The sequence below is a fragment of the Tachyglossus aculeatus genome, chromosome 22 (genome assembly GCF_015852505.1).
Source record: "Tachyglossus aculeatus isolate mTacAcu1 chromosome 22, mTacAcu1.pri, whole genome shotgun sequence".
Lineage (NCBI taxonomy): Eukaryota > Metazoa > Chordata > Mammalia > Monotremata > Tachyglossidae > Tachyglossus > Tachyglossus aculeatus.
In genome coordinates this window covers 28,918,558-28,945,193 of record NC_052087.1, presented here as the reverse complement: position 1 = coordinate 28,945,193, position 26,636 = coordinate 28,918,558, and the positions used below count along the sequence as shown (strand labels likewise).

The window sequence follows — 26,636 nt, the reverse complement described above, 5'->3', positions numbered from 1 at the left end:
AGAGTTAGTAGTCTATCAAGAGACGCGAAGTTAAGATTTCCAAGGAGGAGGAAGGGGAGAGCAGTGGTTCAGAGGTGCGTCCTTGGCTTTCTTCTGAACTAACTTCACATTTATCCCTCCCAGTCTCCAAATGTTTGGGTCTTTGTGAGGAACTCTCACTGCAAATATTCCTAGAATCTGAACTCTGCAACTCCCTGGTGCGGCCCGTAGGTCAAGTTCGAGAGAAACTTGCATTTCCCAGGTTTGGCTTGTTTGTGAAGCAGGACCCATTTTAGTCCAACTAGAGTCCGAAGGAGCACCACCAGACTGCCGACCCCCACAGTAACTTGTCTTGTCTTATGCTGTCGAGTCATCTCCGACCTGTAGCGACTCCACAGACACATCTCTCCCCGAATGCCCCACCTCCACCTGCCAACATCCTGGTAGTATATCCATAGTGTTTTCTTGGTAAAAACACGGAAGTGGTTTACCACTTCCTTCTTCCTTCCATGCAGTAAATCTGAGTCCTCGCCCTCTACTCTCTTCCACGCCGCTGCTGCCCAGCCCAGGTGAGTTTTGGCGGGTAGCAGATTGCCTTCCACTTGCTAGCCACTGGCCAAGCTAGGGATGGAATGGGTAGGCCTCTGCTTGACTCTCCCTCCTGTAGCCGAGACTGGTGGAGTATTGGAAACTCTCCAGGTGCCATCCTGAGAGGGGACCAGGGTAACTTGCTATTAAGCAAACCAGAGCATCACCCCCAGGAGCATGGTTACTCCCAAAGAACTCTGTTCCCATCTAGCTTAACACATACCAGGATAATGGATGGCAGCTTTGCCAGACTCCTCTGCTTCACTTCCAATATGCCCGTCACCAAACGGTCCCTGCCCTTCTCCGCAAGCTGGGGGTGGGTGGGGAGGAGCCCTTCTAGCCCAAGCCACCAGCAGGATGCTATTGCCCAGCCGCAGTCTGAGGTGACACCCTGCACGTTTCCTCACCTGTAGTTGCAAGGATGCATGGGCGAGGAGCTGGGATAGGGGTGGTCCACAAAGTGATCAATGATAATCCCCATGATAGGTGGAGTCCTCTCAAACTGCCTGCATCGTGAGAAGCAAATTGTATTATTCGTCAGACTGTCTGCTACGACCCACCTGCCGTTCCCAAACAGCCCCTCCCCTGATACCTGTCAGGGACGGGGGAGCCCTAAACCCCGCAACTCCAAAAGGAAAAACCCACTGACTTGAGGTCCAGCTCAACTAGCTCTGGATCACCAAGATTTTCCCTCCGGGCTCTCTCCTTCTCATTCCAAAATGCATATCGTAGTCTGGATGTTTACTGGAGGAGCAGCGCGGTTGAGCTATAGGTTCAATTTCTGGGGTGCAGGGAAGGGGTGTTGCGGGGGGAGCAGTGTCCAGTGGTGTCTGCTTGAAAGAGTCCTTTTGAGCTACCAGCCGACCTCCTCACCTGGTGGACATGAAGGCCAGGTTAATTCTATAGGCACAAGACAGAGTGATGGTTCCCACGGGAGTGCCCACTGTCCCAACACGAACTGTCTGGAAGCCTGGAACGACAGAAAAGATGATATCCTCTTCCTTCAAAAAAAAAAAAGCAGTCAAAATTTCTTTCATTCCTTGTCCATCATACCTTTTGATGACGACTCACTATCCTTATAACATCCACTGAGCTTAGGACCCGGAAGCCCGGGAAAAAAGAAAACCAAAACGGTAGGTAGCCAGCTTCGTTTTCTTTGGAACTAGGACTTAAAAGGGTTGAAGTCTGGGCAAAGGAAACAGTACACCCTTGACTTCAAAGTGGAATTATAAGATTTTAGCCAGGACACTTCAGCATCAGAACTAGTTCCTACAAGGGAATTTCTGCACAAATGTTAGTTCATCCCTAGACTATACTTTTACATACATACATATGTATGTACATACATATATATATATATATATATACACACACACATACATGGAGAGAGAGTGAGAGAGAAAGAAAGAGACACAGAGAAAGAGAGAAGCAGTTTAGCCTAGTGGGAACCTTGAGCAAGTCATTCTGTGCCTCAGTTACTTCATCTGTAAAATGGGGATTACGACTGTGAGTCTTATGCGGGGCAGGGACTGTGTCCATCCTGATTATGTTGTATGTACCCCATGTCTAGTTCAGTGCCTGGCACAAAGTAAGCACTTAATACCATAAAAAAGTTATATGAACACCCCCCCACCACCACCAATGGTGTATTTATTAAGCAATTCCTGTTTACAGAATACCGCGCAAAGTGCTGGGGAAAAACATTCACGGCTGGTAATTAGACATGGTCCTTGGCCTTCAGGGGTATCACTGCAATCAACCCATCAGTGGTATTTACTGAGCACTTACTGGGTGTCGAGCACTGTACGAGGCACTTGGGAGAGTTGGTAGAGAGCTGTTAGATATGATCCCTGCTCTCAAGGAGAGCCCAGTCTAGAGGGAGTGAGGGCTGCCGTTACCCAAGAGTGTCCTCTAAAGAGTCAGTGCTGAGCACCCTCCACAATACAGCTTTTCTGCCCTCAAAGTATCCACAAAGTCATCTCAGAACCACTGGTGAACACCTAAAGACAAACGTCAGTGTCTCAAAGACAGGGATCGTGTCTTTTCATGTTACTGAACTGTCCCAAGCCCAGTAAGTGCTCCATCAACATCAACTGAAATATCAAAACAGCAGATGATTAAAGCACTTTCTGACACCACTCTGGGTGCCCTCCCCCTTCTAAGTGTATACATGCACTTTCATGCATTAACTTGGGATGGAAATCCACCAGGAAGTCATTGGGCCCAATTTAGTAACGTGCAGAGCACGGCAAACGTTTGTTATTTTCAGTGGGTACTTTTTACATCACGGAACCATACCTTCTCCCAGTCCACTCAGTTGCACTTCCCCGAAGTATATCCTGTGGGTGAGGGGAGGAAAAAGAGGCACGTCACATCTTTACTTCTCGTCCCTAATCGACACTGACCCCCCACCACTGCCCCAACCTATTATTCCAGACCTCCAGCTCCCTTCTGAAGCCCCTAGTGTCCCCATCAACCCTTCCCTCGCCCACTGGCAACTTTGCCAACCACTCTGTGATAAAATCATAACTGTAAGGTCACCCCTTGGCTCCCCAACTATCTTCCAGGACCACATCTACTCCCTCACCCTTCTCCAGCCACTTTCAGATCTCCCACCTGGCTTCAAACATCTACCCCTCAACCTGCGTCTCTGATCCCGCTGCTTCTCAGCTACAAACACTTGTCCCCACTCTTCTCTCCCTGACAACGATCATCAACCGCACCCTCTCTGTTGCCTCCTTCCCCTCTGGCTTCCAAGATCCTTATGCCTCCACTGTCCTAAAAAACGGTTTTCAAATGAATCCTCCAGCAATCGTTCCATTCCCTCCTCCCATTGCTTTCACTTCCTCTCTTCCAACTTGCTCCTTGCTCCCTTACGATCTGAAAACTGCCCTCTTGGCCATTTGTTGACTTTCAGGTGCTCAATCAGCCCTCTTCCTCTTACCTATCTACCCTCTTCTACCATTAAGTCCACTTGGTACCATTTTTCTCAAGATAACCTGCTGCTGAGTCTCCTCTTTTCACCTGCCCTCCAACTTTGGTTCAAGTCCTTCCTCCTGCCTAGATCTCCCTTCCATTTCAAATCTGAAAGATCATAGCTCTTCCTATCTTTAAAGTCCCTCTGAAATCATACCTCAGCCAGGAGACCTTTCCTGATTAATCTGTAAGGTAGAGTTCCACAACTGCCACTTCAGTATTTCTGAACCATCCAGGTACTGGTATACTCACAACCGCTTGTAGCACTTAAGTATGGGTCTGTCTTAATTACCCAAGTTTGAACTAATGAACATATTCCCTTTTCCTTCTTCCACCTGTCTGTAAATTATTTTAGTGTTTGCTTTCCCTGTTGGACTGAACTCTCTTTGATGGCAGGAATCATGTCTACTTAATCACCCAATCAGTGGTATGTATTGAGCACTTATTATATACAAACTAATGTACAGATTCCCTTTTCCTTCTACCTGTCTGTAAAGTGTTCGCTTTCCCTGCTAGATTGAAATCTCCTTGAGGGCAGGGATCGTGTCTATTTAATCCATCAATCAATGATATTTGTTAGATTCCTGGCCTCAAGAAACACTCTACTGTACTCTCTCAAGCACTTAGTACAGTAGGTGACCGATCAATACTATTGCTTGAGTTGTACTGTTCTATAATGGAGCAAAGGAGTGCCACCCACTTAAAACTTTGCTTTCAGCTCACCAGAAGCATGGCTTAAAGCCATCGGCTCATTTGTACAGTGAGGGCAAGTATAAAAATCGAGGGACTCAGACCAATGGGGAATGAGCAAGAACTTTCCATTCACATGCTGATATTTTTTATAAACCTCAACTTTCCATGGGTGGTGAATGTCGTGGTTGAAGCAGAACTGACTGCAGAACTTGGACTTCTTTCACGCCCGTGTGTGTCTGTGTGTGTGTGGTGGGGGGGAATGACGACATAAATCAGTAATCCCTATTTTTTCCCCCCTAGTGAGACCTGAGGTATGTATTAACTAGACAAACTTATTGCTAAAGTGATGCTTCATACAGTCATTCACTGAGTATTAAAAACCCCATATCCTGTCCCTTTGTTGTCACAGAAATGAGGCTTATTCGCTGTCATGGACTCAGCGGAGGATGGGACGGAGGAAAAGCCACAGAGAAATAGCCAGGAAGCAGGTTGCGGAGATGACTGCGTCCAATACCGACTCTAGTTACCTGTAGAGTATGACATACTCGTGGCCCTGTTTCCTGGACAGTCTGTAGGCTGGGGTCACTCGGGTTATAGCCAGCAAAGATTTCAGCAACAGGGACAGCCTGTTGTACACGGTGTAGGAAACTTTGATCTCTTTGTCACACCTGTGGGGCAAACAGAAGCCCTAAGCAGGTACTTATACATTAACTGGAAAACTGGAAGAGTAGGCGGTGGGATTGGCTCGCATTTGCTTTGGGACCAGGCCTAGTAATTAAGTAAACTGATAGGCAGTAACGTTCATGGCCCCCACACCAAAAGAGAGCTTCGCAGCTGAGGATATACCATCAGCTCTTGCCAGGTGGAAAGGTTACCAAATACTGGGACTAGATAACACCATATTCACTAAACATGTTCTGAACTCCAACAGGAGTAATCCCAGCTGCTTCTCAATCATTAGCTGGGAGTGCAAGCAGGCAAGACAGTCTACCGCTGTTCTGTACATTGTTCTTTCCCGACACTCAACACAGGCACCTTAGAACCAAGAGACCAGACTCAACACAAGGTTTTTCCGAGCCTGAAGCAGTTCCTGCTAGAAACCCGGAGATGAAAACTGTAATGGCACTGCACGCCAAGTTCAACAGTCCAGTTCGGAGAACCGAATCCAACTTTAAATCAAACTACGTTCTCCTGGAGAGGAGGAGGTACTGCTTGTACCCTGAGGGAATGTGGAGGGCAAAAGTCATTCACCTCAAAATGCCTCGTGCCAGATTCCTGGAGAAAAAAGGAGAACACCACCTTCCATAGTGCGACTGGAATTCTGATGCAGGACGTACTGTACTCTATATTCTGGGCATCTTTTTCTTTAAAATGCTTTCAAAAGAAGGGGAAAAAAAGGAAGGCAGAAGTCTGGCTCAGCCGCCTTTACGAAAACCCCCTTTACAAGGGCCTTCGAGGCAGGGCAAGCGAAAGACGTACTGAACTTGGGCCACACAAGAGCAAGTGGACGGAGGAAATGGTTCATAGAGCGCCCCAGGGCTTTAATAGCAGAACTATCTGTTCTCTGGGAAAGCAAAACAGTCTCTTTTGTTTTCTCTTTCTCTACCTTCCCTGAGTTCTCTCCAGTCCCTCTGGACTGGTACTCCCTGTGAAGGTCACAGCTCCACCCAGGCTGGATGCCAGACACTTTAGCACGCTGGAGCCAGGGCCTGCTGGTGCGAACCACTGGTCAAAAAATCCTGCCTCTGATGCTCCGAGCCGGCGGCGGCTCTTTCCGCAATTCCCTTAAGCTCCTAGACCTGACCCTAGTACGTTCCCCTGCCCTCACCCCGCTCCCCAGGGACTCCCAGGAATTCTCCAGCCGGAACGCATACTTACTTTTCATTCATTTCTAGACACCAAATTTCTAGCTCCATGGAATCTCCCTGCGGATAAGAGATTGAGAACAACGGTCACTGCTCAAGGCACCTCTAGAACCCTGCCCTACTGCTTCCCAGGAGTGATACTGGTTAGGTTTCCATAGTCATAAGCAGAATGAGGTGAAGCATAAAGAACACACTGGAGAGTGAGAGGGGCAGCCCTGAGGCCCTGTCTACACCAACTTTCCAATACTATTTCAGGTGCTCTTTAGCTAACTTGCTTAGACCCTCCATGAAAACACAGAATAGTCCCGGCCCACTCGGTGGAGAGAAATAAGGCAAGGAGGCTCAATTGCCAAATCTTGTAACCACATTCATTTCTCGGTAAGCGCTGAGGCCGTCTGCCAGAAAGTTAGGGCAGTGACGTGAACCGACAAGTCACTCAGGAAAGGAGCTCTTTTCTCTCCCATTTGGGAGTGAGCTCGGCTCAGCTGAACTGGTAAAGCAGAAAGAGAAATAGCGATGAAGCTTACGTTCACTTTCTTCTCGCTCCGCTCTCGGTTTTAACCAGGGCTGTTTCCCAACGGCTGGCATCATGACCACCTGCTAGGTACTCACTTGGGTCTGCGCCACCAATCGAGACAGAAATGATGCAGAGTGACCTTGAGACCTTCATCCAACAGGAGTTGAACTTTGGGTCCTTAAGGAAATGGCTCTACCATCTGAAGTGGTTGGATTAATATGTTAACTGATTTCACCCGCCAACATGGCAGAGGGGGAGGCTTTCTTTTGTTTAGGGACCGAACAACCAAGACTGGAAAGCAGGCACTGACCACTCACGTCTGGGAAGCAGTGTGGCCTAGTGGAGAGAGTAAAGGCCTGGGAGTTGGAGGACCTGGGTTCTAATCCTGGCTCTGCCCTGTACCTGCTGTATGTATCCTTGGGCAAGTCACTTTGCTTCTCTGTGCCTCAGTTCCCTCATCTGTAAAATGGGGATTTAATACTTGTTCTCCCTTCTACTTGGTCTGTGAGCTCCATGTGGGACCTGATTATCTGGTGCCTACCCCAGCGCTTAGTACAGTGCTTGGCTTAACAAATGTCATTATTATGGTCATTATTATTATTAAATATAGCCCTTACCTCTGAAGTTTTGAGCGAGATCTCCACACACATTGACCTCCCAACGGCAGGCAGCTGCCCCGCCAATGCCTTCTTTGCTTCATGAGTGACCTCTGGTATATCCTTAATTGCCAAATTGAACTACAAAAAGAGAGGGACATTTTTTTATTTCCTAAACCCTCATAAGGTTCTGGCCCTGGGGTGAAAGAGAACAAATACATTTGCAGAATTCTTGGCACACAAAGCATGGATGTCACTCCAATTGCTCTCCCAGAAAGGTCCCAAACACCACCACCAACGCTTTCTCCTGAAATAACCGTCTGATTGATGTCCGGTTCCGAACATTTAGTGGATCAGGACCAGACAGGATCTTTGGAGTCCTCGTCATAGACTCATAAATAGGAAATGCCTTTCCAGCAACAGGAGATTATTCCTTTACAGTCCGAGCCCTCCGCTACTTTGGGTGGCCAGAAACCCAGACCTACTATCTGCATGGCTACGGCAAATTTCCCGAGGCCTTGGACCAATCCGAAGCAGGAATTTGGAAATTCTTAATTATTAGCACTGTACTTTTTTTTCCTCCTGGAACACTAAACCCCCTCAGTCCTCTCCCCGTACAATATGTAGCATGGTGTACTGGGTAGAGTACACCATGTCTGGGAATCAAAAAGTCATGGGTTCTTATCTTGACTCCGCCATTAGTCTACTGCGTGGCTTTGGGCAAGTCACTCCACTTCTCTGGGCCTCAGTTACCTCATCTCTAAAATGGGGACTGAGATTGTGAGCCCCATGTGGGGCAGGAACTGTGTCCAACCTAATTTGCTCGTATCCACCCCTGCGCTTAGTACAGTGTCTGGCAGAGTAAGCGCTTAACAAATACCATGATTATTATTATTATATAGACTTAATTAAGGAGTAATTTTTACCCAGTCGGAGCCCGTTGGGGAGGAGGACGAACGAGTACAGATTTTTTCTCCAAGCCGAGCCTGAACGATGACTTGGACAGTCTGCAAAAGAAACCCAGAGATGTTTCTTTCCACCTTTAAATGGGCTTCTAATCCAGGGCAGGACCAGCCAAACCCTGATGACACCTGATTATATCCTGGGAAAAGGATAACTAGAGAACAAAGGGCTCAAAGGCCTGGGGAAAAGTCAGTCAGTCAATCGTACTGAGTGCTTGCTGCATGCAGAGCACAGCACGAGACGCTTGGGAGAGTACAATATAACATATTCCTTGCCCACAACAGGCTTACAGTCTAGAAGGGGAGACTGACATTGATAAAAAAAATAAATAAAATTACAGATACATACGTGCTCTGGGGCTGGGGGGGGGGGGACGAATAAAGGGAGCAAGTCAAGGTGATACAGAAGGGAGGGGGAGAAGAGGAAAGTTGGGGCTTAGTCAGTCAGAGAAGGCCTCTTGGAGGAGATGTTCCTTCAGTTATGGCTTTGAAAGAGGGGAGAGTAATTGTCCAAAAATAATAGCCTCGTGGGCCAGGTGCCACCTAAATGCAAAAACTCTCCTTGGGGGTTTGGGACTGACGGTGCTGTCACATCACAGGGCCAGTGTGGCAACGTGGCTGGGGTCACACCCTGATATGAATTTCTGTAACCAGGAGGACTGCAGAAACTCTCTTGATCTTTCATCCAGTCGAAGCCCAGTGAGCCTGCAAAGGCTCCAGACAACTTCCTGGCCGGATCTTGCACTCCTTCCTGGGTTGCTCTGGCAAGGCAAGGTGGGAACCATCTCACATTTGGGTTAGGGAAACAGTATGTCATGGAAAAACATCCGAGGTTTTCATCTGAGTTCAACAGGAACACTTTTACGTAAAAGGCCAACCGAGAGAAAGGCGGCTTGAGAAAGGCAGCTTGTCTGCGGAGTATACGTTTGAAGCGGAAAAGCCTAAAAAATGTTCGCTGCTACTACTCCAGGCGTGGGTTCCCACTCCACAGGAACGCGTTGTGCCAAAAGCTGGCCTTCAGAGCCTGACATTTCTGCTGACAAACAGCCTGCAGGAGGATTTTTTTGAGCAAATAATTGTGGAAAATTGGAATTTACTTTCGAGCTACACCCCCGCTCCCGCCCCCATGACTTCACGGTTTGGTTTACAGACAGACAGAACTTATACCCGCTATCCCGCAAGCTGTCTGGCTTCTTTCGAAGAGGACAGCGAACACAATGATGATGTTTTTCGATCCTGGAAAGGGAGCAGGAAGAGGGTCGCCCCTCTAGACTGTGAGCTCGTTGTGGGAGGGTATGTGTCCCTTTGTTGTTAATACTGTACTCTCCCAAGCGTTTAGTACAGCACTTTGCACACAATAAGTGCTCAATAAATGTGGTTAAATAAATGAAAGCGCTACCTTCAGGGCAAAAAATTTGATGAATTTGTCCAGGTCCTTCCTGTCCTGGGAACTGAGGTCCGTGTCCATGGCATACAGGAGTCTGAAAAAGAGAATGGAAACTGAAGAATCCAATCACATCTCAGGACAGATACTCATCAATCTGGTCTGCCTGTCTTCTCCCATTAGATTAAAAGGGACTAGAAGGGTAGGGATTCCATCTTAACCATCGTCTGTAATTCCGGGAGAATCCATTACAGTGCTCAGCACAAAGGAGGCACTCAAACACTAGGGATCACAATCACGATAACGTTGCTCGTGAAGAGGTAACACTACCTGCAAAGTATATCAAAGAGAAAACGGGAGGGGGAATGTTGCCTTTAGCTAACAGAAGAGGACAAAATAAAGCAGACACACTAACTACCTTTTGAGAAATCATCTGATTTCCCTTTCAGAAAAAAGTCTAGACGGTGTACCAAGATTTTCCAGTAATTATTATCTTGGGCCACGGACATTATTTCCCTCTGGCTTTTTCTTGAAAATCCTGTTGGGCCGGAGAAGCCTCTTGCCAAAAATTTGAGAGATGGACTTGAAAAAAAGAATCGGTAAACTGTAGTCACACATGCACGTATAAGTTTAAACAGATGCAGGACACTGGATTTAAAGATCTACAAATTCCCTGTTCCTTCGACAAAAGGAGATATGTGCTCTTGATTAGCAAGAATCCTTTACTCTTCAATACTGTGAGAAAATTCGGATTTAGCTACGAAATACTCCGGGGTCTATTATCACCTACCAAAGAGTCAATGAGAATTACGTTCTCACTTCTAAAGGAAATTAGAAAATCATGATTTCTATAATACTCTTCATCTTCCACCCAGGTGTAGATCTACGATCTGTGAAAACTCTTCAAGGCCTCTTGGGCATATTTCATATTTACAATAGGTTCCCTATTATGCACACGGTTTCTGAGACAGCCTTACCACTAATAAGATCATCACCAACGTACACTACCCTAGTGTCTGCTATCCAGAAGGCTACCAGAAGTGTTCTATAAGCTTTGCTCAGAAATAAATCTACACTTCAGCACAGAGGAATGGCTTCATTAAAACTGAAATGGGATGATTAATAGCTGGAAGCCATGTGCACAATGGAAAATGTAGTTCACTCTTGCTGTAAATTTGGATTACAAAGGAACATTTGGAAAGACATAATGCAATTATTGGAGTCGAATGAGCACCTCTCCTGGCCTGGCTCCTTCTGGAGACTGGTAGAAGCAGCTCGGGAAGGGTCTTTTTCACCCTCACAGGGATGTTTAGTAACGTCTCACTTGAAACTGGGGTGGGATGAACATGGGGAGGGGAGACGGATGCTGGAAGTTAAAGCCTGGGTGGTGGATGGATCTCTCTGTGTGCACAGGGAACTCCAGCAATCCAGAGTTTTAACTAATAGAGCGGCAAAGACTGTTTTAATTACAGAATTTCAAGTCCGAAGTAGGGAGAGGGGGCAACCCGACAAGAACGTGATTAAAACCCATATTTTTTCTAAAGTAAAGCTGGAGGATTGGCATATGCCACCAACTTACCAGGGCTGCTCAAGTCTAGCACTATTTAATAAGAATCATAATCACAGTAACTGTGGAATTTGTTAAGCGCTTACTATGTGCCAAGTAGACTACTTAGCACTGGGGAAGATAATTAGGTTAGCCATAGTCCCTGTTCCACTTGAGGCTCTTTTCATCTGTGTATTTCAATGCTCACTTATATTCCCAACCTCCAAGAGGGGAGGAGGGAGGAGTAGTCTTCCTTCACAGTCAAGGAGAAATGCAAGCCCTGCAGGAGATCCAAGCTAAAATCTTGGAATTCTAAACTGTACAGAGAACCGGGTGCTCCTTGTTAATTCTACAGTGGGGTACTGAACCCTAATATTAAACATTCTAGAGGCAATACCTGCACAATGGCTCTGGTGACATTTACTATCACACCTACTCAAGGATTACGCAACTTAGGTTAATTATTGAATCAAGAAGAATGAGGTCATTACTGGGAACTGGACTATTCCCCCTGGAAAATTCCCATAATGATTTCTTTCCTTCCAGGTAGGCCAGAGGCAAATTCAGTCTTTACAGTTCTTTATAAAACTAAATACTAATTATAATAACGATAACAATAATTACAGTATTTTTTAAGCTTTTACTATGTCTTAAGCACTGTACTAAGCACTGGGCAGATACAATCAGGTCCCACATGGGGCCCACGATCTAAGGAAGGAAGAACAAGTATCAGATCTTCATTTTGCAGATGAAGGAACAGGCACAGAGAAGTGAAGTGACTTGCCCAGTGTCACAGAGCAGGTGAGCAACGGAGTCAGGATTAGAACCCAAGTCCTCTGACTCCCAGTTGCACGCTTTTTCCACTAGGCCTTGCTGCTTCATATAGAGTTCATATACACAAGGGTGATGTTAATGGGAAACTGGCACAAAATTGAACACTCATCTTTTTAAAGAATGAGCTGATTTACAATTTTGAAACTGTTATCAAGCCATAGTATTTACTGAAAACTTACTGTGTGCACTACACTGTACTGACTGACCACTTGACAGAGGCCAGAAGATGCATGTTCTTTTTATGGCATTTATTAAGCGCTTACTATGTGCAAAGCACTGTTCTAAGCGCTGGGGAGATTACAAGGTGATCAGGCTGTCCCCCGGGGGGCTCACAGTCTTCATCCCCATTTTACAGATGAGGTAACTGAGGCACAAAGAAGTGAAGTGACTTGCCCAAAGTCACACAGCTGACAATTGGCGGAGCTGGGATTTGAACCCATGATCTCTGACTCCAAAGTCCGTGCTCTTTCTTCCTGAGCCACGCTGCTTACTGGCCTTTTGTACAATTCCCCTATTGTTTACACCAGTGCCAGCTGGGGGGCTGGCCACTGGAGTCTTCTAGACTGTGAGCCCACTGTTGGGTAGGGACCGTCTCTATATGTTGCCAACTTGTACTTCCCAAGTGCTTAGTACAGTGCTCTGCACACAGTAAGCGCTCAATAAATACGATTGAATGAATGAGTCGTGGTCTGGCTTAAATGGGAAAAACCTCGCTGCTGACCCCGTTGCCCGTGTCCTCCTTCGAGCCTGGAACTCCTTTCCCTGTCATATCCAACAGCCTAACACTCTCCCCACCTTCAAAACTCTCCTAAAATCACACTTCCTCTAGGAGGGCTTCCCTGACTGAGCTCTCCTTTCCCCTTTCTCCCCGTCTCTCGGTGCCGACTATGCGACTGGCTGTGCATCCCTTAAGCACTTTGATATTTACCCCAGCCCCCCAGCACTGGGTACATCTATCTGTATTCTGGCCCTTCCTCTCCCACCACAGACTGTTAGCTCCTTGTGGGCAGGCATCATGCCTACCAACGCTACCAAGAAGCAGCATGGCATAGTGGATAGAGCACGGGCCTCGGAGTCAGAAGGTCACGGGTCCTAATCCCGGCTCTGATGCTGGTCTGCCTTGTAAACTTGGGTGCGTCACTTTACTTCTCTGTGCCTTATTTATCTCACCTGTAAAATGGGGATGGAGACTGTGAGCCGTATGTATCCATCCTAGTGCTTAGTAAAGTGCTTAGCACATAGTAAGGGCTTAACACGATAATAATTTTTATTATTACTTATTATTAATAATACTACTGTACTTTCCAAGTGCTTAGTACAGGGTCCTAATAAACTGATTGACTGGGAGTGGCAGGGCCTCTCCCAAGTAGTCTGGTGAAGACATGAAACGATAAAGAGGGGCACAACTGAACCAACTTTACATAATCTTCAAAAGCCACAGTCTTAGCAGGCCAACGCTCTGCCTACATGGAATGGAAAAAAATGTCAAAGCAAATTTTCCTGAGCTCTGTCAGCTCTGGTCTCAATGCAAAAGAAAAGAGAGTTTATTTTTTGACCAATGTGTTAAGAGCAACACGGGGATTAGGTTAGGGCTTTTTCTGGGGGAACGCCCTAAAATGCTGCTTTAAATGGGGGAGGCGAAAAGCCGACAGTAGGTACCACTCCTCAACTGCAGGAGAGCAAATATCTAGTCCGAAAAAGAGAGTGGAGGGAGAAGGATTTTATTAAAAGAGCAGCCACCGTTAGCTGTGGTCCTTAAGGCCAACATGGAGGAAACTTATTGGTCTTCCCTGAAGACACATATCCAGCTAGGCCCCAGAATGGGAAAGTTGTGAAACCTTTTTGATGCCGGGGAAGATGTTCTCAAGAATATTTTGCCGAGGCCATCCATTTTAAAAATCAGGCCTACATGGTTATGGAACAGTTAAGGAAGAATGGTTTTACAGAGAAGATATCCAGGCAAATTTAACAAACTATATGAAAAAAGAAAGGGCCAATGAGAGCATTTACTATTTGGATTACTTGTCGGTGGTCACCCAGTCATTTGGTGGCTACACTTAGGGACCGCTAAGGAAGGGAGAAGTGCTCTTCACTTGGAAGATATGATACTGGCATTGCAATTGGAGGAGGCCTCTCTCTCTCTCTCTCTCAAGGAGGCTCAAAGCATTTCTTGAAAGGTGGCTGAAAGACTGCAACGGTAAATCCACTTTTTTACAATAAAATTGGAGCTGTTCCGCTGGATGATCACAGATCAAAGAAACTGCTTCTTCGAGAGAGACATTCTTAAGAGGTTCTTGTGATCCATGTGGCCTCCGGTTCGAAAAAACCCAACACATTCCTCATCTCTCGAGTCCTTCTTTAGCATCTCCTTTGTACGGCAAGGACCAGGTGTCTGAATTCCAAGCTCTATTTTTCCAAGCAGAGAGAGCTGTGGGCTCCGGCCCAAAGAGGTGGGCCCTGTTCCACAGTTCACTGCTCGATTGAGTCAGAGGCTTCTGGATTTTATGACTGAAAATTTCCATCTCCATCAGGTGGTAAACTCTCTTGCAAGCCCTTTATTTTTCTTTCCTTTTTTTCTAGTGGCAAGCTAAATTTCTAAATCATCTGAGCTGCATACAATGTCCTTTGTAAAACTATTTGCTTTGAGGTAACCAGTGACCATGCAAAAGAACAGATAAAACAAAAAATATCTGTCCAGTTCCTATAGAGGAAGTTGAATTAGCCCTTATCCATTCATTCAAGCTCACTGTTTCTAAAATGGCTTCTTACTGGTTTTGTGAGTTTTCATGTGGTCTCAACAAAATGCTTCCAAAAATATCTTTAGTCCTATAAAGCCTCATTTTACCCATTTACCTGACTCACTATTTACGTGCTTTAGAAACTTCTGCAAGAAGCATGAACAATAAATAAAAACCTTTGTATACACAGTAGGTGCTCAATAAATACTATTAAGTTGTAAGCAAGGCTGTTGTACTGGATTGCATAATTACTGGATTCCCCAAATGGTAATTTCAATTCTGCAACGGTCTATCTTTAACTGCATATTATCCCAGGAGTAACAGAAACGTCTTTCCCTTCGCAAAATAGCATCCTTAAGATCCCACAGTGCTCATGGGAAATGCCTAAAATTGAACATTCAAAATCCAAGATTTTCTATTTTCTGTGTGTCCCAAGAAATAGTGGAGCGCACTATCCTAAGTGCTTGGGAGAATACAGTACAGTAAGTAGACACAATCCTGGTCATCTAAAAGCTTGCTTGATACATCTCCAATTTTTGAAGTTGTGCTGGTTGCTCAGAAATCATGATTATTTTGACTTTATGGAATTTATATAAATGGCTTTCACAGTTACAAAAGGATTCTCTCATTTATGTTATTTATTCTAGAGTTTGATTGACTAAGAAAAGGAAAAATGCTTATGCTGGCACTTTGTGCCCAGTCTTTTCTTTTATTCCCATAAATACCAGACCCTCCTGACCACAGAAAGGGAGATGGAGAAAAACTTACTGTAGACCGACACTGAAATGCAAGTCATCACCATGTTTCTGTAATAACGGTTTTTCACATCTCTTTCTGGAGCAATGGTTTCAAACAATTCAAAACTTCACTTCAACATATTTGGACAAGTTACCCAACTAGAAGTCTGGTAACTCAGGAGTGAGAAGAAGAGAGACTCATTTGGGGGAATATCCGAAGGATATTCAAGATACTGGCTTCAAGCATGTGGGAGAGTCAACTCTGAACAATAGGCGTCCTTTAAGTTTATCTCACACTCATTATTTATCTTTATCTGGTGTTTGACACTTTGAAAGAAGCTAAGGCTAATCTATTTTTTCCCCACAAACATCAATTTTGTTCTCGAAAGTGTAAATATCTGCAAAAAAATTCAACAGTTTCAATACAACAGGATTTCCCACTGAAGGGAAGAGCAGAACACTTCCTTACAGTCCTTCTCCTCCTAGGAGACAAGGGAGAGAAAAGTGGTTTTTCAAAATCACCACAAAGGGAGAAGGCCCTTAATGCTTTAAAAAGCTCACCATCCTTTGGGCTATGTGGGTTGAGCTAAGAGGAGAAGTCTGAGAGGTCAAGGGAAACCTAAATAAGAAAGAGAAACGGGGGGAAAAAAGGCAACTTTTAGAGTAAAAATATTTCAAACTCAAATGCAATATAATACAGTTCCCATTTCAGTACATCTGAAATGACAGGAAGAGAAGTTTAAATCTTGGCTAATGCAGATCACTGGAATCTCAAGAAGACGGCATTCATCCATCAATCGTATTGACTGAGTGCTTACTGGGTGCAGAGCACTGTGCTAAGTGCTTGGGAGAGCACAGCGCTATTAACTTGGAAAAAGGGCATCTCTACAGCTAGCTCCTCTCCAGTGCTTCTTTCTGAGAAGGTGCGGAGAAGATGAAAGCTCCAACCCCTCCACGGCAACAGAGGGGTAAAGAGGTAACACAGGACAAAGACTCTCTCAACTCTGGAAAGCAGCACTGCTAGTGAAGACGGGAAAAAGGGACAATGCAAGGAATCCAAGATGTTCCGATAACAACAAAGTTCAGAGCATCCCAGTCACAGGATGCTGTTCCCTATGTGCTTCCTGTCAGAGAATCAATCAATCAAGCAAGCAATCGTATTTATTGAGCGCTTACTGTGTGCAGAGCACTGTACTAAGCGCTTGGGAAGTACAAGTTGGCAACATATAGAGACGGTCCCTACCCAACAGTGGACTCACAGTCTAGAAGGGGGAGACAGAGAAGGTACTGGTCCCCTGCCCTCCCTGTTTCCAAGCTGAGCTTTCTGGTCACCCCAACCCGCCTTCCCCTTCTGTCTTCCCCATCACCCTGACCCACAGCTTTTCTTTCCATATTTTAAAATTTAGCATCATCACCACCTCCCCCAACCCATGTTATAACAGAAGAACCTGTAAAATGGGAATTAAACTGTGAGCCCCATGTGGGACATGGACTATGTCCAACCTGATTAGCTTGTATCTTCCCCAGCACTTAGTACAGTGCTTGGCACACAGAAACAGCTTAACAAATACCATTTTTTTTAAAAAAAGAATGCTTGGGGAAGCAATATGGCCTAGTGGATAAAGTCCAGCCTGGGAGCTCGAGGACCTGGGTTCTAATCCCAGTTCCGCCACTTGTCTGCTGTGTGACCTTGAGCGAGTCACTTAACTTTTGTGCCTCAGTTTCATCAACTGCACAATTAACGGGGATCTCTCTCCTTGATTATGAGCCCCGCGTGGGACAGGGACTGTATCCGCCCTGATTTCCTGCATCTACCCCAGTGCTTAGGACAGTTCTTGACATATAGTAAACGTTTAACAAATTCCATAAAAAAAAGCATAAAAAACCCATAAGCAGCGAGACATTTTTCTTTGTAAAAATATCTGGCAATAACTTCCACCCCTACCAGCCCCAGTTTGCAGCTTCTCACTACCTTCCTGGGCAAAGCTGGCGAAAGGGGGCAGACACAAAACATGTTTAAAAAAATGTTTTTAAAAGAAAATGCAGAGCCAATTTGAGAGACCAGCCCTGCCTGATGGTGTCGGGGCGGGTGGGAGCAGAGTGCGGTGGTGGCCAACACTGATGCCAGCTTTAAAAAAGAAAAAGGGAAAGAAAGATAAAGGGAAACAGTGCAATGCGGAGTAAGAGGAAGGGGCAGGAAAATGTGTTTGGAATTCAGAAGGGGGCAGGGAGAGACCTACTTACCTTTCAGATCTATAAGTGCAGAAAGCTGAGTGCAAATCACTTCAGCGGGAAGGGATTTCCACCGGGCTGTCGCCGTTTAAGAGAGCTGTGGAAGGAGAGGGGCCAATTCCCAGGTTGAGCATCATCAGTCGTATTATCAGTACGATAAAAATAATCGCTTCAGAGGGAGAACTGGAAGCCAATACAAGTCATGAGAACCGGTGCCGCAAATCGGAGCGCATTTTCTAAAGTTGGTGATGACCTCCCCCTGCCTCTTGCCCGTCACTGTCACCCTCAACTTTGGGGCTGGCCAACAAAATGGGAAGAGTGCTGTGCAGCCTCAGAGCCTCAAATCATCTGCAAATCATCGTCCCGCCACCCCTTGCAAAAACACCTCAAACACGTTGCCGGGCTGCCTGTGTGCCATCGCTTTCTCCTCTTAACCTCTGGTACTTTGGCGTCTGAGCGATGCTCGTTCCAGACGAAAAGGGACCAGAATAAGTACCCTACTGTATTTTCAAGGACACGGGGTTTAAGAGACTCTCTCTCCAGGACACTCAAACTTACAGGAGGGGGGATACGATCCGACCGACAGCAGCAGTGTCATCTTGGAACCGAAGGAAAAGTCTGCGGTACGAACTTGGAGAGCTGAGCCCCCAGAATCGAGACTAAGGTGAAGGGGGAACTTGGCGGTGAAACCCAAGAGAAAAGAGCCCTGAGGGTTCAGGTGAGAATAAAAGGGACAGGGAGAGAGATGTTTCACCTAGGAATCTGTAGGTGCTATTTGCTTCCTTTGGGGTTGAAGTCATCTTGGTATTGGGATTTGAGGCGACACAATCAATCAACGGTTATTTGAGTGCTCTTTGTGTGCGGAACGGTGTACTATACGCTTAGGAGAGAACAATAACCACAGAGTTGGCAGGCAAGTTCCCTGTCTGCAAGGAGCTTACAATCTAGTGGAGGAGACAGACATTCAAATAAATACATGACAGTTTGTTGTGGGCAGGGAACACGTCTACCAACTCTGTTACAGTGTTCTCTCCTAAGTGCTTAGTACAGTGCTCTGTACACAGTCCGTGCTCAGTAAATGCCAGTGGTTGATTGACAGCTAGGGGAAAGGGTGGAATATAGGGATATATACTGGGGTGGAATGAGTATCAATATGTTACTGAAGAAGCAGGCTCTCTCTTCTGCTTCATGGACGCCAGACTAGAGAATTCTCCTTGAACCTCAAAAGACTTACTAAAATATAAGAGAATGTTTCGGGAGAGTCTGTGTGATGATTTTGGGAGGGGCTGGTTTGTGACTCAAGGTGGCCTCTTGTCTACCTCACTAGAGAGGTACATTTACTCTAAAAGCTGAGCTGACAATGATTAAACGTGACTCATTTCATCAGGCTTGTCTGCCACTAAGCAGCCAGTATCTTTAAGGCTCGAATTCAAATACACAAAATAATGAGAATCCAAGGCCTAGGAGAGCCACTGTGCTTTGTTTTCTATTCAGTTTTTAAGTAGCGCCTCCTTAAAAACGCTACTAAGTTTTTCGTGTAACAACCCTTAAGAATTATTCCGCTGCAAACATCTTCCCCTTTGCGTTATAATCCAAATCTATGGGCAAATACACTCAGAGTGGCAGAAATAGAGCAAGGGGTAAATTCAAGGGCACGGAGATCCAAGATCTTGCTAGAATACCATACACAAATAGTATCTGGAGAAGCAGCGTGGCCTAGGAATCAGAAGGACCTCGGTCCACCACTTGTTTGCTGGTTGACAATGGGCAAGTCACTTCATTTATCTGCACCTCAGTTCCCTCATCTGTACAATGGGGATTAAGACTGTGAGCCCCATTTGGGAGATAGAAAAAAAAACTTTAAACATCAGAGTTTTTAGAATAATTTATATTCCCATAAACAGTACATCTTCTCAGAGTCTAAGTCTTGAGGAGTACCGTATCTACATCACTACTGATATTCCAATGTTCAGAAAACAACAAAATAACTAACACACTACTCACCCTTTCCAAAACAAATTTAAATAGTCTGCGGGATTAGAATTAGTTTGGAGTTTGTTTTCTTGAATTTAAAAAGTCACAACTGAGAAACCTAAACATAGTCAATGAAAAGTGCTTAGCAAAAAGTGTTGCTGAGCCTAGGAGGAGACCACTGAACTTGGGACTCCAAGAAGGTTGTCAGCGTTTCTCATTCCTAAGTAAAACTCACAAAGGGACGGCATCTACATGAGCAGGCCTTGGAGTCGGAAGGACCTGGGTTCGAATTCCAGCTCCGCCTCTTGTCTGCTGCGTGATCTTGGGCAAGTCACTTCCCTTCTCTGAGCCTCACTTCCCTCATCTGTAGGATCGGGATTCAGACTGTGACTTTTGTGGAACAGGGACTATGTCCAACCCGATTATTCTGTAGCTACCCCAGCACTGAAAACAGTGCCTGTCTCACAGTAAGTGCTTAACAAATACCACAATTATTCTATTATTTGGTGCTCTTTAGCTCCTGGTTGGTTTCATAATTTTAGCTATCCTTCTGCCTTTAGCTGCTTTATCAAGAAACAGCATGGCCTAGTGGAAAGACCACAGGCCTGGGAATCAAAGGACCTGGGTTCTAATCCCACCTCCACCACTTGTCGGTTGGGCGGCCTTGGGAAAGTCAACTTCTCTTCTCTGTGCCTCCGTCACCTCATCTGTTCACAGGGGACGTGAACTGTGTCCAACTTAGCTTGTACCTTTCTCAGTACTTAGTACAGTGCTTGGCACAGAGTCAGCACTTAAGTACCATTTTAAAAAGAAAATAAAGCTTTCACTTTTAGCTTAGCAAAGAGTTCACTGCTTTGGAACAAAGCTGGGAGGACAATGGCAGTGATGTGTTTGTTCTGAACAGTACCAACCACTATGTGGATGCTTAATAGGTATTGAACTTATATTACCCTAGGAGATAAGAGGAAAACTGGACAGCGTCCAGTGACTGAATTCCTTGAGGAAGTGGGGGAGAAAAGTGAGGAGACTCTTTCTGCCGAACTGGGCGTACTTCTTCTGGAAATTCAGGCCTGCCTCAGCATCCCTGGGCTAGATGACTGAGCCAAGCAATTTTGATTCAGCAGATCAGCTGGAAATATATGTAACGGGATGACTCAATCATCTAACCTCCAAAGGCTCCGTACTCGACACAAACCCATCATCAATCTGAAGCCCTTCTCCCACTGATCCTCCCCAACTGCCACTCTTCGGTCTCGGCCTCACGACCCCTTAGACTCAGCTGTAAACGCTCGCTGTGGGCAGGGAATGTCACTGTTTATTGTCGTATCGTACTTTCCCAAGCTCTTAGTACAGCGCTCTGCACATACAGTAAGCGTTCAATAAATACAATTGAATGAATGAACCCCTAGAGCATCCCCACATAGTGCACTGTGGCTTAATGGCAAGAGCCCGGGCTTGGGACTCAGAGGACATGGGTTCTAATCCCTCCTCCACCATTTGTCTGCTGTGTGACCTTGGGCAAGTCACTTCACTTCTCTGTGCCTCAGCTGCCTCATCTGTAAAATGGGGATTTAAGATTGGGTTGTCCCACGTGGCACAACCCGATTAGCTAGTATCTACCCCAGCTCTTAGAGCAGTGCTTGGCACATAATATGCGCTTAACAGATACCGTCATTATTATTATTTTAGCTGGAAACCCCGGGGCCTGGCTCCACTGAAGTCACGTGGACTAACGGAAAGACCACAGGACTGAGAGTCGGGAGATGTGGGGTCCAATCCCGGCTCCACCATTTGCCTGCTGTGTGACCTTGGGCAAGTCACTTGACTCCACGGAGCCTCAGTTCCCTCCTGGGCAAAATGGAGATTAAATATCAAATCCCGGCTCTGCCAATTGTCAGCTGTGAGAACTTGGGCAAGTCACTTAACTTCTCTGGGCCTCCGTTACCTCATCTGTAAAATGGGGGTTGACTGTGAGCCCCCAGAGGGACAACCTGATCACCTTGTATCCCCCCAGTGCTTAGAACAGTGCTTTGCACATAGTAAGCACTTAATAAATCATCATCATCAATCGTATTTATTGAGCGCTTACTATGTGCACAGCACTGTACTAAGCGCTTGGGAAGTACAAATTGGCAACATATAGAGACAGTCCCTACCCAACAGTGGGCTCACAGTCTAAAAGATAAATAAATGCCATCATATCTCCTCCTCCTTCCCATTTGACTGTGAGCCCCACGGGGCGGGGGGACTGGGTCTGATCCGATGGCACGGCATTCATTCATTCAATCGTATTTACTGAGCGCTTAATGCGTGCAGAGCACTGGACTAAGCGTTTGGAAAGTGCATCCTCCCCAGTACTTGGCCTCAACGGACATAACTGCCATTCTGGTTCTCGCCATTATTATTATTAACAGCTTGTCTGCCCCAAAAGGCCTTGACCCCAGCCCCAATCCCCATCACGGCCGCGGGAGATGAAAAAGGTCTGGGCCTAGGGGTCGGAAGGTCATGGGTTCTAATCCCGTATCCGCCGCTCAATCAATCAATCATCTTTATTGAGCGCTTACTATGTGCAGAGCACTGTACTAAGCGCTTGGGAAGTACAAATTGGCAACATATAGAGACAGTCCCTACCCGTCTGCTATGTGACCTTGGGCAAGTCACTTTAGTTCTATGTGCCTCGGTTCCCTCATCTGTAAAATGGGGATTGACACTGAGACCCCCCCATATGGGACAGGGACTGTGTCCGACTTGATTTGCTTGTATCCACCCAAGCGCTCACTGCCGTGCCTGGCACATGGTAAGCGCTTAACAAATACCATCATCACCATCATCATCATCATTATTAGCAGGGTGGCTTAGCGGAAAGAGCCCGGGCTTGGGGGTCAGAGGTTATGAGTTCTAATCCCGGTTCCACCACTTGTCTGCTGGGTGACCTTGGGCAAGTCACTACACTTCTCTGGGCCTTAGTTCCCTCACCTTTAAAATGGGGATTGAGAGGGTGAGCTCCGCGAGGGACAACCTGTTTACCCTGTATCTTCTCCAGCACTTAGAACAGTGCTTGGAGCATAGTAAGCGCTTAAGGGACCATCTCTATATATTGTCTACTTGTACTTCCCAAACGCTTAGTACAGTGCTCTGCACACAGTAAGCGCTCAATAAATGATTGAATGAATGAATGGATACCGTAATTATTTTTCAAAAACAATGACTGATAAGAAGCAGTGTGGCTTAGTGGAAAGAGCATGGGCTTGGGAGTCAGAGGCTGTGGGTTCTAATCCTAGCTCCGCCACTCATCTGCTGTGTGACCTCGGGCAAGCCACTTAACTTCTCTGTGCCTCAGTTACCTCATCTGGAAAATGGGGATGAAAACTATGAGCCCCACGTGGGACAACCTGATGACCTTGTATCCCCCCACCCCCCTCCAATGCTTAGAACAGTGCCTGGCACCTAGTAAGCGCTTAACGGATAGTCTCTAGATGTTGCCGATTTGTACTTCCCAAGTGCTTAGTACAGTGCTCTCCAGACAGTAAGCGCTCAATAAATACGATTGAATGAACAAATGCCATAATTATTTTTAAACAATGATGGTATTTGTTAAGTGTTTACTATGGACCAAGCACTGTTCTAAGTGCTGGGGTAGATACAGTGCTTGGCACATAATAAGCGTTAAAAAATACCATCGTTATTATTATTACAAGGTAATCAGGTTGTCCCACGTGGGGCTTACAGTCTTAATCCCCATTTTACATTATTATTCAGAGAAGCAGCGTGGCTCAGTGGAAAGAGCCCGGGCTTGGGAGTCAGAGGTCATGGGTTCTAATATCCCGGCTCCGCCACATGCCTGCTGTGTGACCTTGGGCAAGTCATTTTAGCTTCTCTGGGCCTCAGTGACCTCATCTGGAAAAGGGGGATGAAGACTGTGAGCCCCACGGGGGACAACCTGATCACCTCGTAATAATAATAATAACGCTGTTATTTGTTAAGCGCTTACTATGTGCCAAGCACTGTTCTAAGCGCTGGGGTAGACAGCGTGGCTCAGTGGAAAGCGCACGGGCTTGGGAGTGAGAGGTCAGGGGTTCAAATCCCGGCTCCCCCAATTTTCAGCCGTGTGACTTTGGGCAAGTCACTTCACTGGGCCTCAGTTCCTTCATCTGTGAAATGGGGATTAAGACTGTAAGCCCCCCGTAGGACAACCTGATCACCTTGTAACCTCCCCAGTGCTTAGAACAGTACTTTGCACATGGTAAGTGCTTTATAAATGCCATCATTATTATTATTAATCAGGTTGGCCCACAAGGGGTTCACACTCTTCATCCCCGTTTTACAGATGAGAGAACTGAGGCCCAAAGAAGTTAAGTGACTTGCCCAAGGTGACACAGCTGACAAGTGGCGGAGCCGAGATTAGAACCCACGACCTCTGGCTCCCCAGCCCGGGCTCTTTCCCTTGAACCACGCTGTATCCCCCACAACACTTAGAACGGTGATTTGCACATAATAAGCGCTTAACAAATATTATTATTAATAATGATGACATTTATTAAGCGCTTACTATGTGCAAAGCACTGTTCTAAGCGCTGGGGAGGTTACAAGGTGATCAGATTGTCCCACGGGGGGCTCACACTTTACAGATGAGGTCACTGAGGCCCAGGGAAGTGAAGTGACTTGCCTAAAGTCACAAAGCTGACAAGTGGCGGAGCCGGGATTAGAACCCATGACCTCTGACTCCAAAGCCCGGGCTCTTTCCACTGAACCACGCTGCTTCTCTTATTATTATTATTGTTGTTGTTAGCCCACCTCTGCCACTTGTCAGCTGTATGACTTTGGGCAAGTCGCTTCACTTCTCTGGGCCTCAGTTCCTCATCTGTAAAATGGGGGTGAAGACTGTGAGCCCCCTGTGGGACAACGTGATCACCTTATATCCTCCCCAGCGCTTAGAACAGTGTTTTGCACATAGCAAGTGCTTAATAAATGCCATCACTATTATTATTATTATCCCGCCTCTGCCACTTGTCAGCTGTGTGACTTTGGGCAGGTCGCTTCACTTCTCTGGGCCTCAGTTCCTCATCTGTAAAATGGGGGTGACGACTGTGGGACAACGTGATCACCTTGTAACCTCTCCAGCGCTTAGAACAGTGCTTGGCACATAGTAAGCGCTTAATAAATACCATCATTATTATTATTATCCCGCCTCTGCCCCTTGTCAGCTGCGTGACTTTGGGCAAGTCGCTTCACTTATCTGGGCCTCAGTTCCTCATCTGTAAAATGGGGGGGTGAAGACTGTGGGACAATGTGATCACCTTGTAACCTCCCCAGCGCTTAGAACAGTGCTTTGCACATAGTAAGCGCTTAATAATGCCATCATTATTATTATTATTATCCCGGCTCTACCAATTGTCAGCTGCATGACTCTGGGCAAGTCGCTTCACTTCTCTGGGCCTCAGTTCCTCACCTGTAAAAACAGGGATGAAGACTGTGGGACAAGGTGATCACCTTGTATCCTCCCCAGCGCTTAGAACAGTGCTGGGCACATAGTAAGCGCTTAATAAAAGCCATCATTATTATTTTTATCCCGCCTCTGCCCCTTGTCAGCTGCGTGACTTTGGGCAAGTCGCTTCACTTCTCTGGGCCTCAGTTCCTCACCTGTAAAATGGGGATGAAGACTGTGGGACAAGGTGATCACCTTGTATCCTCCCCAGCGCTTAGGACAGTGCTTGGCACATAGTAAGCGCTGAATAAATGCCATTATTATTATTATTATCCCGCCTCTGCCACTTGTCAGCTGCGTGACTTTGGGCAAGTCGCTTCACTTCTCTGGGCCTCAGTTCCTCACCTGTAAAATGGGGATGAAGACTGTGGGACAAGGTGATCACCTTGTATCCTCCCCAGCGCTTAGAACAGTGCTTGGCACATAGTAAGCGCTTAATAAATGCCATCATCATTATTATTATTATTATCCCGCCTCCGCCACTTGTCAGCTGCGTGACTTTGGGCAAGTCGCTTCACTTCTCTGGGCCTCAGTTCCTCACCTGTAAAACGGGGATGAAGACTGTGGGGCAAGGTGATCACCTTGTATCCTCCCCAGCGCTTAGAACAGTGCTTGGCACATAGTAAGCTCTTAATAAATGCCATTATTATTATTATTATCCCGCCTCTGCCACTTGTCAGCTGCGTGACTTTGGGCAAGTCGCTTCACTTCTCTGGGCCTCAGTTCCTCACCTGTAAAATGGGGATGAAGACTGTGGGACAAGGTGATCACCTTGTATCCTCCCCAGCGCTTAGGACAGTGCTTGGCACATAGTAAGCGCTGAATAAATGCCATTATTATTATTATTATTATTATCCCGCCTCTGCCACTTGTCAGCTGCGTGACTTTGGGCAAGTCGCTTCACTTCTCTGGGCCTCAGTTCCCCACCTGTAAAATGGGGGTGGGACAACGTGATCGCCTTGTATCCTCCCCAGCGCTTAGGACAGTGCTGGGCACATAGTAAGCGCCTGACAAATACCACCATCATCATCATCATCATCATCATCATGGCTGTTGTTACCTGAGAGGGGCTGCGGGCTGGCATCCCCGGGGGCGCGGGGCCTGGGCCTGGCCCGTCTCCTCAGGAGGAGCTGGGCGCTTCGAGGGGGTGGATTGCGTCTCTGGGCCTTCTCTCCCAGCACGGTGTGATGGCCGCCCTGTCAAGCGCAGCCCCTCAGGCCCTGCTGCCCAACTCCAGGCCCCGCCATCTTTGTTTGTTTTCATAGGCCCCTGCCCAGCCCGCCCACGGGTGGGGGGGGGCAGTGCGAAGGCAAATCCACCTGCCCTTCCAGCCCCGCACTTTCGTCACGCCCTCCCCTTGGTGGTGGTGGCATTTGTTAAGCGCTTACTATGTGCAAAGCGCTGTTCTAAGCGCTGCGGGAGGTTACCAGGTGATCCAGTTGTCCCACAGGGGGCTCACAGTTTTAATCCCCATTTCGCAGATGAGGTAACTGAGGCCCAGAGAAGTGAAGTGAGCCCACTGTTGGGTAG

The 26,636-nt window shown here is 46.6% G+C and overlaps 1 protein-coding gene and 1 non-coding gene across 6 annotated transcripts in view; both read right to left on the bottom strand.

The window, feature by feature from the left end:
• ATG13 (autophagy related 13) overlaps positions 1-26,371 on the bottom strand; it is a 40,518-nt gene extending 14,147 nt beyond the window's left edge. For 2 of the 5 annotated variants that reach the window (XM_038765401.1, XM_038765403.1), the window contains exons 1-9: positions 26,167-26,370; positions 9,576-9,657; positions 8,141-8,221; positions 7,236-7,355; positions 6,115-6,161; positions 4,764-4,904; positions 2,866-2,906; positions 1,441-1,537; positions 975-1,073 (exon numbers count right to left, since the gene is read on the bottom strand). In XM_038765401.1, the coding sequence (XP_038621329.1) occupies positions 975-1,073; positions 1,441-1,537; positions 2,866-2,906; positions 4,764-4,904; positions 6,115-6,161; positions 7,236-7,355; positions 8,141-8,221; positions 9,576-9,657; positions 26,167-26,369 (911 nt within the window). In that variant the 5' untranslated portion in view covers position 26,370. Of the gene's footprint in view, positions 1-974; positions 1,074-1,440; positions 1,538-2,865; positions 2,907-4,763; positions 4,905-6,114; positions 6,162-7,235; positions 7,356-8,140; positions 8,222-9,575; positions 9,658-17,659; positions 17,745-26,166 lie in introns of all 5 variants that reach the window. The other 3 variants (XM_038765405.1, XM_038765402.1, XM_038765404.1) reach the window with 3 other exon arrangements.
• LOC119944302 lies at positions 559-696 on the bottom strand. Its single transcript, XR_005455795.1, has one exon. It is a non-coding gene; the product is annotated as a small nucleolar RNA SNORA7 (small nucleolar RNA).
• Positions 26,372-26,636: the final 265 nt, after the last annotated feature.